The sequence below is a fragment of the Acomys russatus genome, chromosome 16 (assembly GCF_903995435.1).
Source record: "Acomys russatus chromosome 16, mAcoRus1.1, whole genome shotgun sequence".
NCBI classification, from domain to species: Eukaryota; Metazoa; Chordata; class Mammalia; order Rodentia; family Muridae; genus Acomys; species Acomys russatus.
The window spans coordinates 45,354,163-45,368,784 of record NC_067152.1 but is presented as its reverse complement, the minus strand read 5'-3'; the positions used below and the strand labels follow the sequence as shown (position 1 = coordinate 45,368,784).

Genomic DNA, 14,622 nt, shown 5'->3' with positions numbered 1-14,622 from the left:
TTTATTCATTCATTTGGCTCCAAAATCCAGGACCAGACGTGTCCTTTCCTTTTTATTTCTTTTTTTCATTTAGTAACATTCTATAAACATACAACTGGAAGAACTGAATTATGTGGTTACACTACATTCTACCATAAACAAATTAGCAAAGGTGTAAAGAAGACCTAGCGAAGGCTGGAGCAGCTGAGCAGAGGGATGCGCTCTCCACACGCACACAGCACAGAAGCCAGCAATGCCACCCCAGCCATGCTCGCCCGGCAGTGCTGCCCACTAGCTGACACACTGGAACCCTGCAAAAACTTCAAAGAAGGTGTTCTTTCACCGGGACCCTGGCATCTCAACTACTTTTAGAGGACTATACCACCAAAATATCTCTCCAGTCCTCAGCAAGGCACCTCAGTAGGCACCTCACTGGCAAAAGCTACAGCACAGACTACCCAAGAGCACTGCTAGAGACCAGACTAAGTGTGTGTGAGTCTCTCTCACTTGAAGAATATGGAAATAACGTGCAAGAGAGTCCTGGAGTCCATGTCGGTGGGTAATTCACAACTCAGCCGCCTAGGTCGGCAAGGGTTCCGTGGAGAGGACTAAGAACCGAGCCTGGGCAAGGGTTCCGTGGAGAGGACTAAGAACCGAGCCTGGGCAAGGGTTCCGTGGAGAGGGCTAAGAACCGAGCCTGGGCAAGGGTTCCGTGGAGAGGACTAAGAACCGAGCCTGGGCAAGGGTTTCGTGGTGAGGACTAAGAACCGAGCCTGGGCAAGGGTTCCGTGGAGAGAACTAAGAACCGAGCCTGGGCAAGGGTTCCGTGGTGAGGACTAAGAACCGAGCCTGGGCAAGGGTTCCGTGGAGAGGACTAAGAACCAGCCCTTGCTTCCCTCCTGCTTGTATCAAAATGCGAGTCAAACAAATCAGACCCTCAAGTAGGACACGGCTGGGGCCACCTGCTCACTCACTATGCCCGCCTCCTAACACACTTGTAGATGATTCCAGAATCACACGAACAAGGCTGGATAGAAAGACATTTCTATCAACACCTCAAAGTTCTAATTTCCTGTTAAATTTATTAAACCTTCAAACTAGTGAGTGAGGAAGGTAAAAGAAAGGTCTTCGGGTTGCTGACAAACAGCTAAGATCTCATGCGCAATGTGGCACAGTTAAATTCCACACCATTTTTCTTTAAAAATAAAAAACTGTTAAGTGATAAGCAACAAAGCCGCATTAATTGGTAGCTGACTCCCTAAGAGGAACCTCGCCTTCTGTATTAAAGCTAAGCGCATTAACAGATGCACCTGTGAGTACTGCATGCTCCTTCCCCACATTGGAACACTTGAGGCAAAAAAGCTCTATCTAGCTGATGTAGAAAAATTATTGAAAATTCATTTTCTGTGCAAAATTAAAGCCTTGATTTAAGAGTAACATAAAGGCAGGATGGTGGTGGTACACACCTTCGACCCAGCACTTGGGAGGTAGAAGCAGGCGGACCCCTCAGTTCGAAGCCAGCCTGGTCTATCGTAAGTTTCAGAACAGCCAGGGCCACACAGAGAAACCCTATCTCAGGGTGGGATGGGAAGAGTTTTTTTTTTTTTTTCTAAAACTTTCTAGGGGAAAGTTATACCCGATAACCAGACCACTGGACGCCCCACTGACACGCTACAGTGGGAAGGCTGAAGAGGCTGCATCGCAGGTGGCAGGAGGTGACAGGAGGCAGGAGGCCTCAGGGAGCAGGCACTTGCTGGGTGATCTAAGAGAAGCCGAGCTTCTCGCTCAAGCTCCCCGCGCTGGGCTGTGGGGCAAACAGAGCGGCTCACCCTTGGCTGCCAGTTCTCATACTGCTTCTGCAGGCTCGCTCCGATGGTTTCCAGAGCTTTCTGAGGACCCATGGACAGAGGATCTGTAGAAGCAACAAAGAGAGCGTTCAGTAAATGTGCACACCTTCCTCTGGGAAAGCACTTGCATGGAGCTTTCTCTTCCAAGGTGCAGAACTGTCTTCGACAAGACACACATCCAGGCCTCCAAGTGCTTAACCAGAAGCAGCCCTGATAACACACTGAGCAGGCTCCAAAACACAGGAGGACTGGCTGCTCCTGCCCGGTGGCAGGGTAACCCCTCCCCTCCTGGGGGGGCACCTGCCTCCTTCCCTCTCTTCAGCTCTGCTCTGCTCAGACTATCAGAAAGGCCCAGCTGTGCTTCTACAGGGATTCCACAGTAAAACTACAGCCCTCCTGTGCAGAGGTGGACTGGAGAGGAGGGGAGACGGGGGAAGGGGCCAAGAGCAACACAGAGTAATTTACACATAGACTATGACGCTACTACAAACACAGGAAATGCCACTTGCACAAAAACACAAAGACATCCCTGGTTTGCTGCTTAGTGACGAAGCAGCCTCTAGGCTAACAACGCCAGGCCTGCAGTGCTCACACCTGTCTGTCTCAGGACCCCTTGCCAGTCTTTAAACAGCTGATGACCCCAAGAGCGTCTGTCTATTGACATGTACTATATTAAAGTATGAGGGCAGGCAGGAAGACCACAAGCTCAAGGCAGCCAGGGCTACATGAAGAATGAGCAGGTAGGGAAGAAAAAGAGCATTTATATTTAATTCATATAGGAAAATTTATTTTACCTTTACTCATTTAAATATGACAAACTGGAGCTGGAAAGATGGCTCACCAGGTAAGTGTGTTTGCTGTTCTTGCAGGACCTGGTTCACTCCCCAGCACTCTCATCGCAGCTCACAACCGTCCAGAGCTGCAGTTCTAGGCGATCCAATGCCCTCTAGCATTCACACAGCACACAAACACACTCGTCAGCAAAACACTCACATACATAAACTACTTTCTAAACTAACTATGATAAACCCACTATGTTTTTGGTTTTGGTTTATTTTTGTTTGTCTGGTTGGTTGGTTTTTGTTTTTTGTTTGGTTGGTTTTGGCTTTGGTTTTTGGTTTTTGGTTTTTCAAGACAGGGTTTCTCTGTGTAGCCTTGGCTGTCCTGGACTTGCTTTGCAGACCAGGCTGGCCTCGAACTCACAGCGATCTGCCTGTCTCTGGCTCCTGAGCGCTGGGATTAAAGGTGTGCGCCACCACGCCCAGCTAAACCCACTATGTTTTAACAGGAATATTTATGATGAAAAATAATTGTGATCGCTTCAAAAATTTAGTGAGAAGGGGCTTAAAACGTAGCTCAATAGGCAGAGCGTTTGCAGGGATAAAGCCCTGGGTTCCATCTTCAACACACGGAAGCATATGCCTGAAATCTCAGCACTCAATGAGGTAGAGGCAGGAAGATCACAAGTTCAAGGTCAATCTCAGCTATACAGCAAGTTCAGCCAGCCTAGGTTTAGTGAGAAGAATGTGACTGCAGTAAATGTCTTTGGTATTTAGTAAGCAGATGGGGGCTGGACTCTGCCTGGTCTGTCTCTGCCCCTGACATCTGTGGTCGCGGTTGATCATATGGAGACGATCGTGGCGCTCACCGCCCTTCAGCAGTGAGCCAGTGGCCGTGGCTCTTCCCTCTGCCGTGGCTCTTCCCTCTGCCGTGGCATCTCCTTATGACCACTTGCCCTGATGAGGCATGGCAGTGAGCTGGGGCTGGCCTGTGGCACTCAAGGCGGGTGTTTCCCCCACACGTGGCTTTGTGCCAGGAAACACTGGCTCACCGAGTGATACAAATCACATTTCATTCCCTGGTGTTTAAAACAGATCCACACTTGCTGACATAACACCTCTCATATCAGAGAATGCTTTCTGCATCAAGACAGCACCAACTTATAGTGGCAGATACAAGTTTCTAAATCCTACTGTTTTATTTGAAATCTCAAATATTATCTCTGTCAGCTGATTTCCTTAAAGTGACAACCCCACTTCATTCACTTTCTAGAATACACGTGCCATGCGAACAGCAGCACTCAGCTCCTACTGCTGCAGGCATTCCTAGAAGCCGCCATGCACGGTCAGTGCTGTCCGGGCTCCCACAGACTGTACTTCCTTCTACAAAATATTAAGAGTGTTCTTGGACTCTGAAATTTAAGAAAACTGTTATGCATTTCTGGTTTACCATCTTTTAAAAGCCAGAATTTTTTTCTTACTTAGTTTTTATTCATAATCATGAACTTAACTCTACAGTCCAGCTAGATTTGTGGGGAATAAGGAAAACATGGAACCCACTCCATCTTGCAAATGAAAATACGTGACCGCTGGTATCTGGTCCAGCATTTGCCACAGACAAGATCCCAGGCCCTGGAACCTTCAGGGTCTCATCCTCAGACTTCTTCCCCAGAGAGACTTGCTACCAGTGCCGTTCCTGTGAGTAAACTGGAGCCCCAGAATAACCATGAGAAAGAAGGAACCTCCCTGCTAAGGGAGGGCGGCTTTTCTGAACAGGGCTCTCAGCACTATTTGACTCTGTGTGCACGCTTTGCTTTGAAGTTTTGAAAATAAGATGAATCCCAAAACTTAGTGACAATCTGTATCTGGAAGGGATCTTTATGCACAAGTGTGTCAACACCCTCACAGGATGCCTCAAGTGCAGGCTGGACCTTCTGCCTCTGGAAATGCCAATTCAAGTACCAGAAGGCCCCAGCACCATGCTGCTGAGGGAAGCTGTGCGAGGCCATTGCTACCCGGCCTGCCTGGAAGGACTATGATGAGAGATCTGCTTTGACCAACACATGATGTGACATCAGTGGGAAGACAATCCTAGCATCTGAAAACAACGCATAGGCCATGACTAAAGCACAGGGCTGGCAAGAGGCAGGGACTGACCACATCCTTCAAAATTAAAACAGTTTTATGAGATGGGGTCTCATGACATGCAGTGTCCTGACCTTCGTTAGGTAGCTGATAACAACCTTGACTTTCTGACCCTCCTACTCCACTACCCCAGCTCTAGGATTAGAGACATATGGCAGCACACCCAGTCCATGTAGTGCTGGGAATCAAATTCAAGATTGGTACATGCTACACTGGAACTGCGCCAACTGAGCTGTAGCTACAGCCTGAGGATTCCCACCAGAAGGCACCTGTGCAGACTAACAAAGAGAAAGCTTTCAACCGGCAGGCCACACTGTCTGTGGTGAACAGAGCAAACCACAGACATAGGAGGAAGCACAAAGTTCATCTGCCCGCAGTAACCGTGCAGCGACAGTGAGTGATAATCTGGGGCAAGAAAAAGGAAGTGGTTTCCCCCTTGGAAAGAGAGGTCGGCCTGGCCTCTCTTGTCAGTGCATGTGGTTCTAGTAAGCCATCTATGGCGGTCAGGAGGTCAGAAAGGCATTAGTTCTTAAGGAGGAAGGACTGACAGTATCCTCTCTTCAACTTCACCCCACACCTTCTTTCAAACTAAGGCTGCGGTTGCCCCTTCAGTTCGCCTCACAGTATACTGCAGTGGTTCTCAGCTTCCTCGTGTAGTTTAATACAGTTCCTCATGCTATGGTGACCTCCCAACCATAAATTCTCGTTGCTACTTCATGGCTGTTATGAATCCTGTCAATATCTGACATGTGATCTTCAAAAGGGTCTCCCTCCACAGGGCTGTGCAGTAGAGGTAGCTGTCAGCTGCCTATCCTCCCTCCACAGCGCTGTGCAGTAGAGGTAGCTGTCAGCTGCCTATCCTCCCTCCACAGGGCTGTGCAGTAGAGGTAGCTGTCAGCTACCTATCCTCCCTCCACAGGGCTGTGCAGTAGAGGTAGCCTGTCAGCTACCTATCCTCCCTCCAGTGGCTTCAATCAGGGCACCCACTGACACACAGGCAAGGACCAGCTGAGTGAGTCTGCTGGGTGAAACATTGCATACCTCAGGGAAGCTTAAGATAGAGCATAAACAACTGGAAACAGCGCCAAAGTCCCTAAAATGGTCCAGTTTCTCTAGGCCCTTCCTTCCCCAGGAGTAACCAGCAAAGGCTGGGGAAAGTCGCTCTCAGAGCAGTCTAGCTGTTAGGAAAACAGATAGCTGGCATGGTGGCACAAGCTCTTGATCCCAGCACATAGCAGGGTCTCTGAGTTCCAGGCCGGCCTGCTCTACAGAATGAGTTCCAAGACAGCCAGGGCTACAAACAAAGGGAGGGAGGGAAACCCAGAGCAAGCTAGTGAAGGAAAGAAGAGATCAGCATGGCTGCTTGAAAGAGGCTCAGCCCAACTGAGCCACCTGGGTCCCCAGCTTCTGGGAGCCCTCACCCACACTGCCCTGGGACTGGGTAATGCAGCTGCCTTTGAGTCGATTCTGCTCCCATAAGTGACCTTCACCCCTGTTCCTGTAACTCCTATAAAACTCACAGATTCATCAAGTTGTTAGGGCTCCCTATCAGGGATGAGTAGGGTGTGTGTAGGGTGTGTGTAGGGTGTGGGTGTGTGTGTGTGTGTGTGTGTGTGTGTGTGTGTGTGTGTGTGTGTGTGTGTGTGTGTGTGTGTAGGGGTGTGTGGGGGGGTGTAGGGGTGTGTGTGTGTGTGTGTAGGTGTGTGTGTGTGTGTGTGTGTGTGTAGGGGTGTGTGTGTGTGTGTTTGCACCTCCCCAGAAAAAGGCTGTCACATAACAGGCTGTCACCTCTGATCTACTAGAAATCCCTGCAGTCAGTTTTGTTTCCTCCCAAAAAACGTGCCAATGAGTGGGAGGAGAAATGAGTGGGGGGAGGGAGCAGCGCAGTGCTAGGATCACCTGACGTCATCATGGACATGATTAACCCTGGGTGTGCGGGACAGTGCCAGGCCCAGGGTCACAGCTTCATGGCTCAAATCCTCTCTTGATAAACACTGTTGCCCAAGCTTGTATGACTTGGTTTGTGAACTAGCTGAGAAGAAAATGACAAAGGTGGACAGTGGAGGGGATGGAGGAGCCGCTGGTCGGCGTCACTGAGGAGGAGGTGAAGGTGGACAGTGGAGGGGATGGAGGAGCCGCTGGTCGGTGTCACTGAGGAGGAAGTGAAGGTGGACAGTGGAGGGGATGGAGGAGCCGCTGGTCGGCGTCACTGAGGAGGAAGTGAAGGTGGACAGTGGAGGGGATGGAGGAGCCGCTGGTCGGCGTCACTGAGGAGGAAGTGAAGGTGGACAGTGGAGGGGATGGAGGAGCCGCTGGTCGGCGTCACTGACTTCGCTTTAGTCTGCAGACCTTCAACAGAAACCCTCTGAAGCACACACCATCTAACCTCGTGTAGAAGAGGGTGCTGCTGAGCACCCCTAGCCCAGGACAACTGAAGCTCTCTGCTGACTGGCTCACGGTCGGGCACTGCAGTCCTGCCAGGCAGGCAGGCAACCGCAGACTTTCTGTTCTCCTTCCCTTTACTTATTGTCCCCTGCACACATATATACCTTGATGCAACGCCCCGCCACACTTTCCTTCCAAAGAACTGCATTCTTCCACCAAGCACTGTCATTCCTGACCACACGCCATGAAGACTCTGAGAGACTCTCCACAGGACTTGCCATCAGGACTCCTGTAAGGTCCTGATCTGAAAAGCAAGGTCACCCAAAAGGAGAGAAGACGCTGGCTGAGCCACCTGACACTCCCACTCAGATGAGTACCAGCTAAGAACACATGCTGCCAGGAGCCATGGCAGCCGCGGGAATGTGGGCTTCTAGGTTCTGAGAAGGATGTCATGGGTGCCCGGGTTTGGAAGGTGCTATCTGAATCTGATTCGGTGAAGCCTCCTGTGTCCAGGCCACACCCAGCATCCTGTATGCGACCTGCACACAATAAAAATACAAAAGCAGAAGGGACTCGTAAGCTCGCTGCTCTAAGAGCCCTTGTGTCAGCAGACACTTAAACATTTGCTAATTGACTTATTAGCTGAGTACTGCCTACTGGATGGAGTGTAAATCAGAGAGTGCCTTTCAAGGACCCCACCATTAATTAGTTGTGGAACCTTGAATGGCTAATTTTTGATTGAGAAAATATATAATAGCAAAAGGACTACTTTGAAATTAGGGATCACTCTTGATGACTGTATCTTATTAATCATAATGTCATCCCTCCGTTTTATACTTCGTGCCCACAGTGCAGTGCCTGTCTCCTCACTGGGCTTCAGGGGAAACCTGGCCACAAGGCTAGGGAGAGCTGAGCAGGTCCACTCCCAGGGTCTGGCTAGTGCTGGGACCTTCACACTGGGATGGATAGGATCCTAGAGCAAAAGCTACCATCCACAGCTGGCCTTGTCCTCCCCCAAAGCATAATATCCCACATGCCTACAGAACAAATCACATCCTTGTGCTGTCTATGCTATGATCAAAACCAGGAGCTGCAATACTTTACAACCTGTTGGAGGGGGTCTGAGGGTTGGTTGAAATCTCAGACTTAAAATACAGCCTCAAGGTTTATGTCCCCTGAAAAGGAGTGAGGGAGCAGACGGCAGTGGTTGTGCGATCCTCCCTCAAAGGGGAACAGCAATACTACCTTAAGCCACGAGCACAACAGGGCAGAGAACGCAGTGTTCTAACCCACGAGTCCCAAAAAGCGGAGGCTCCACTGCTTCTAGAGCTATGATGCCACAGCCTAAGGAGCCACTGGTCACAGCTAACCCCAGTGCCCACCTGGGACTCCGAGCTCAGCCTGCCAAAATCACTGTTCTGCTGTGCAAACATGCCCACGTGACCTTCACCACAGCACTCTCCAAGGCCCAGGTCACTCAGGGTGGCCTCTTGCTGGCTTTGATCTGGGGTTCCAGCCTCCTCTCCCAGCTAGTAGCAGTGCTCCGCAATCAAAGCCAGATGCACTACATCCACAGAGCCTCTGAGCAACAGGGCCAAGTGTCCCCCAAACCATTCCGTGGAGTAACAGGATCCCCATGCCTTTGACACCCAAACTACTGCCAGCTAGCACACAGAAACAGCATTGCCCTTGCTTCTGCTCAGCAGGCAGCTCTGCATGTCTCTCAGGCAGACAGTCCCAACATGCACAGGGCACACTGGTTAGTGGACTGTTGTTAGTATTACTGCCATAGCATTTAATGTCAGCCATAAAACCAAACAGCCTCTCACTGCTTTTCTGAAAAGAGACAGGAGTCATTTCCAGAAAGCAAAACAGCGTTTTCAAAGCAGAGGAATGAGAAACAGGGGTGGGAAAAGCAAGGGCTCCCTAGGAGCTTATAACACCTGGGGTCCAGCCAACGATGCTTTCACTGTGACATTTGCGGCTCATGCCTGATCATCTGGGGAAAGTGGCAAAAGGCCTGTCTGTGTCTCCTCACTTTTCCCTCAGAGCCATGGACTGACACGCTCTCCAGGCAGTCTTGGGATTCTCCCTGTCTCTTGAGGTCAGGTGGTGCAAATACAAAGCCCAGCATATACAGGTCCTGGTATTCTTCAGGCTCCTGAGCCCGCATCTCTGAGATCCGAGCCGTCTCCAGAGGACAGGCAGCTCCACAGCCATACTCACCAACTTCCAGCAGCGCGCTGGGCTGTGCTTCAACATCTACTGACTACGCTAAAGGCCTATTTGTTAGGTGGAATAAGAACACTGTGCATTCTACTACCTGGCGTCTGCTCTACATCAGCCCTGAGAACATGGCAAGCCCAGAGGCCAGCACGCTCAAGAACAGCAAAGGAGGCACATTGCTATGGCCCTCCTTCAGCCACACAGGTGGGCACAAGGGGCCCTTGGCATCCTTTTATGTTGACAGAAAGGCGGGGGGGGGGGGGTCCTGTAGAAGGGAAAGCGCCAGTTGATACTAGACATAAATATGCCCCTCAAAATTCCCCAGCATGACAGTGCCAAGAGGTAGACATACAGGAAGAGATTAAGTCACCAGGAGCAGAGACCTCACAAAAGGGCTACACACTGGCAGTGAGGGCACACACCTCTCAGGGCAGAGGCAGGTCGATCTCTGTGAGCTTGAGGCCAGCCTGGACAACAGATTGAGTTATAGGGCAGCCAGGGTTACACAAAGAAACCCTGTCTCAAAAAACAAAAACAAACCAAAAAATGTTTTTAATTAAAGGAGGGATTGGGCTGCAAACAATTAGCTTGACCCCTTTGCCCTGTCCCACCAACTGAGGACAATGCTCAAGGCATCATCTCGGAAGCAGAAAACAGACACCAGACAAGGCATCTACCATCATCTTGACCTTGAGTTTTAAAGTCTACAGAACTGTAAACCATAAACCTCCATCATTAACTAAGCGCCTGGTCTCCTGTATTTTGTTATAGCAGCACAAACAAACGAGAGCAGTTTTACGTGCAATGCTGGTGTTGGAGCTGAGGCATGACGTCAAGGGCCAGTCTCTCCATGGAGCTGACCAACCCCAGAGCCCCTGAGCCAGGAGGTGGCACCGTTAGCTGCTCTCAAGAGCCAGTCTCCACATGGAGCCGACCCCAGGGCCCCTGAGCCAGGAGGTGGCACCGTTAGCTCCTCTCAGGAGAAACAAGGCTCAAAGCCGCTGAGCAGGTGGGTAGAGTGAAGCTGGGATGAACAAAGCTAGGATCTTGATGACTGCACACTTCTTTGATATCTGGTGGCAGCACAAAATGCTGAGACCAAACAGAGAACACAAGTTTGCAGCCTTCTAGGTGGCCACATATTTGAAAGTCACTGGATGGGTGGCAACTAGCCGCATACGAGTGCCGCTTCCCCACTGTACTGCTGGTGACCTGCTCAGATGGTGCAAGCCAGCCTGGATGCTGTCACCAGCACCCCCACCACCTCCTATCACCACACTGGCCAACCCTTCTCTGTTCTCACATCCATCTTCCTCCCCACACCTCCTAAGTCGTAGTTCTACTGTCTCCCTCCGGTCACTGCTCATGACATGCACACGGCCACACGTGTCCCCAGCCTACACGGCCTTCTCCACCAAGACCTGCCTTTCCAGCTCTCTGGTTGCGGCCAGTCCCACTCTGGAGACTTCAAAAGCACCTCGCCACCTCTGCCCAGCTGACTTGGCTATGCCTGAACCCTGAAGCACTTGCTGCCCACACCGGATTGGATGGTCCCCAGGCACCTCTTGTCGAGAACAGAGCCACAAAGGATGTGTCAGCCGATGACGGGCATGGCACCTAACATGCCTCACAAAGCACTGCAGCCTGAGGACAGCAGCTGTCGTCCTCTGCAGTCCTCCAGGCAGACATTGGGGGCACTAGAGAGCCAGGGCTGAACCTCCAAATGTTGAGGGCTTACCAGTGGGAGCCACAGTCGATGCAGAACTAGTCAGAGGTGCTAGAGAGACCGAGCAATCTCCATGTCCCTCCCCTCAGGAGGCAGCGGTAACCTCATCTCAGAATCAGGGAAGCACTCACTGCTCTGCCTGCATCTTTGGGAATCTTTTTTTCTTTTTCCTTTCTTTTTTTTTTTTTTTAATAAAGTGTGAAACAATAAACACCAAGCAGCAGGTGAAGCAAGTCCAAACACCAGCCCAGCCCAGGCCCACCTCTCAGTAAGACCAAATATAAAGTTCTCAACTTAGGAGAAGCCTGCAGCCTTCTGAAGGAACTAGCAGGTGTGGCAGTGCCCACCTGTGATCCCATACAGAGCAGGTGGAGGTGGGGGGACAAAAAGTTGAGGCCAGTCTGAACTACATAGCAATACTGGTCTCAAACAAGAAACCCCTAATAGAGACTGACAGTGGAACGTGCTTATAGGGGCTAGGAAGTGAGGCAGCTGCAGCTGTGACGTAAGAAGCTGATAGAAACAGTGGTGCCGGCTGCTCAATGCCGTGTGCCTACCCTGGAAAGCGCCCATGAAGGAGGGCTTCTGTACATCTCTCCCCATCTATTAAAGACAATGTACATGGCTGGCCTAGAACTTAACTATATGGACCAGGCTGGCCTCAAACTCACAGCCATCCACCAGCCTCTGCCTCCCAAGTGCGACACTACCGCCCAGCTTCAGTTTTTAAAAATGAACAGTTTCCATACTTTATGTAGGTTTCCATGTGCTCACAGGACAACTTAGGGCAAATCCCTCGTGTGTATCTCATTTTCCTCAGCTTCAAAGACCAGGCAGGGGGCTACTAAGAGGGCTCATCAGGAAAGCCCAAGCCTGGCAACCTGAGTTCAGTCCCTAGGACCCACGGGGCCAAAGGAGAGCACGGACCCCCACCTTCACACTGCTCTACGCACAGGCGTGTGCACACATATAAATACAATAGAACTGTTAAGATGGGACTTTGGTGGAGACTAAATGACCTTATTAACTAGAACTGCTTTAAGCCATCCTGAGCACACACTGCGAGCACGGACACGGCTGCTGTCCCCTATAACACATGGCAGGGTGCTTATGTTACTAATGGCTCAATTTACCTTTTCTATAAGTATCTTTACATACAAGTGGGTTGCTCAATTGTTCAAAAGTGTAAATAGCCACCATTATACACCACGTATAGGCACAAGCCACATACCAACAAAGTTTAAAAGAAAAAATACAGACAGCAATAGCTGTTATTTTATTAATTGTCCTTGAAATTTCTCTACTACAAAATAAAGGTTAGCACATCTAAAACAACACCTTACGTGTCAGGTGCCTGTGGCGGGGGCGTGGGGTGGGGGTGGTGGCACTTACCGATCCAGCACTCCAGCCGGGCACAGGGTGTGGTCTTCACCACATCTGGAGGATCCACACCCACATTCAGGCACAGGACCAAGGCCACGCTGACTGTCTTCATCTGGAAGCACAACAGAGACAGTGTTTCAAAATGGACTCCAGATACATCAGCAGGATGCTCCGCTCCCTGCACTGCCCTGCTCACTCTTGCAGCACTGCTCCTGTACCCCAGGTTAGCCCGTCCTAGAGGACAGAAGCAAGTGATCAAAACCCAACACATCTTAAAGCACTCGGCACACTATTCTCAGCCCGTTCACACGGTGAGGGGCAGGATAGCTTGGCTCTTCTTAGCAGGGCTCAGCACTCTGGACATACACGCCATTGGGCTCCTCAGAGTCCAGCCGCCTCGGGCTCTGTCTCCACACAGCCACACCACATCACTGTATGTTTCTCTCCACTTGCAATTGCTGTTTGAGTACTTTCTGTGCTTTTGCTCATTTGTTGTTTGGTTTTTTGTTTTTTGAGACAGGATCTCTATGTAGCCCTGGCTGTCCTGGAACTCACAGAGCATAGCCTGACTCTGTCAGGATTAAAGGCGCACACCACCACACCTGGCACTTCCTGTTTTCTGACAGACCGACATTGCCCCATAACTACTGTTTCCCACGGCTCCGACTTTAAGAAACAGCCCCACCCACCCCACAGATCTTAGCCCAATCCTTCCTCTGTTCACACACGGTGCCCATCACTGCGCACAGGTGCTGGGAACGTCTCTAGAAACCTACGAGATCAGGACCCTGCATCAAGCACCGTATGACACATACCTGCACGCCCACCACTAGAGGAAGACTGAGAATTTGAGCCTGGGAAAAGGAAAGCTGGGGGGGGGGGGTGAGCGTCTGCACACAGCACCAGCCCTTCTCGTCCTCTACCATCCTTACAGGCGCCAGCACCTACAGTCAGCAGCCCCCGCTCATTTTGCATCCTGGTTGAAATGTCTCCTAGTGTGTTCACTCCAAACCACCATCAACTCACGCCCTGCATGCATGTAGCGCACACACGGGCCAACTGCAGGCTGCACGTCGGAACTGTACTTCCCACGCGGCAGCTCCCTATGCTTTTCAGAAGGTCAAGCTCAGCTCTCCACGGGGCAGAGCCACACTGCTACCTGATAGCCTCCACCTCCGGGTACTCAAAGCCTGGGGCACCCATCTCCAGCTGGGGACACACCATCTGCAGTCCCAGCTACTCTCTAACTTGGTCCTTGGGTCTCAGAGACTCCCTGCACACCCTTCCATCAAAGCGGGGCTCGGCTCCTCCCTCCTAGGTGGATGGTGAATGGTGAACGCTTCACCCCAGCACTTCATTTGTTCCACATTTTGCCTGTTAGCTCTTCTGGATAGTGCTCTGACAAACGATACAAGATAAGGACTCTCCTTCTTTCCCCTCAGAAAAGCTAGTCACTTGTCCCAGTTCCACCCACTGTGCTCCTGATCTCACCCATGCCCAGAACCCTTGAGCAGCAAGTCTGCAGGAGGTGAATGGCCTCTGCCCGGGCCATGCTCAAGCACCTTATCTCCACCTGTGTGTCAGTCAGTTCCTTACCGCTGTGACCAAGTGCCTGACACAGTCAGCTCAAGGATGGGAAGGTTTTACTCTGGCGCACAGTTTGAGGGCGCGGTCCGCCCTGTCTGCAGAAGCATAACGCAGCTGGTCACACGGCATCCACAGCCAGAAAGCACAGAGCGCTTCCTCTCTCTACTCAGCCTGGGAAGCCAGCTCAGGGAACTGTGCTACCGGCATTCAGGATGTGTCTCCACTCCTCAGTTGAACAGCTCAGGAAGCCTCTTCAGAGACACACCCAGAGGCGTGTTTCCACGATGGCTCTAAATCCTTTCAAGTTGGCAACGAGGAGGAGCCGCTGCACCTCGTAGGGTAACTGATGGCCAGGTTCTGTTGCTCGGCTACTCAGTCCTCACCTGCTCTGCAAACTACTCAGTCACTTAATTTTTAAATTTTACATGTGCAGGTGTTTGCCTGTGTGTGTGTGTGTGTGTGTGTGTGTGTGTGTTGTGCTACGTGTGTGCACTGACCTAAAGCCAGAGTTACAAGTGGTTGTGAGCACCATGTAGGTGCTGGGACTCTAACCTGCATCCTCTGG

General features: G+C 51.0%; 1 protein-coding gene across 1 annotated transcript in view; it reads right to left on the bottom strand.

The window, feature by feature from the left end:
* Positions 1-14,622, bottom strand: part of Rptor (regulatory associated protein of MTOR complex 1) — a 298,025-nt gene that overhangs the window by 235,381 nt on the left and 48,022 nt on the right. The window contains exons 2-3 of the mRNA XM_051159180.1: positions 12,480-12,582; positions 1,809-1,891 (exon numbers count right to left, since the gene is read on the bottom strand). Of these exons, the coding sequence (XP_051015137.1) occupies positions 1,809-1,891; positions 12,480-12,582 (186 nt within the window). The remainder of the gene's footprint in view (positions 1-1,808; positions 1,892-12,479; positions 12,583-14,622) is intronic.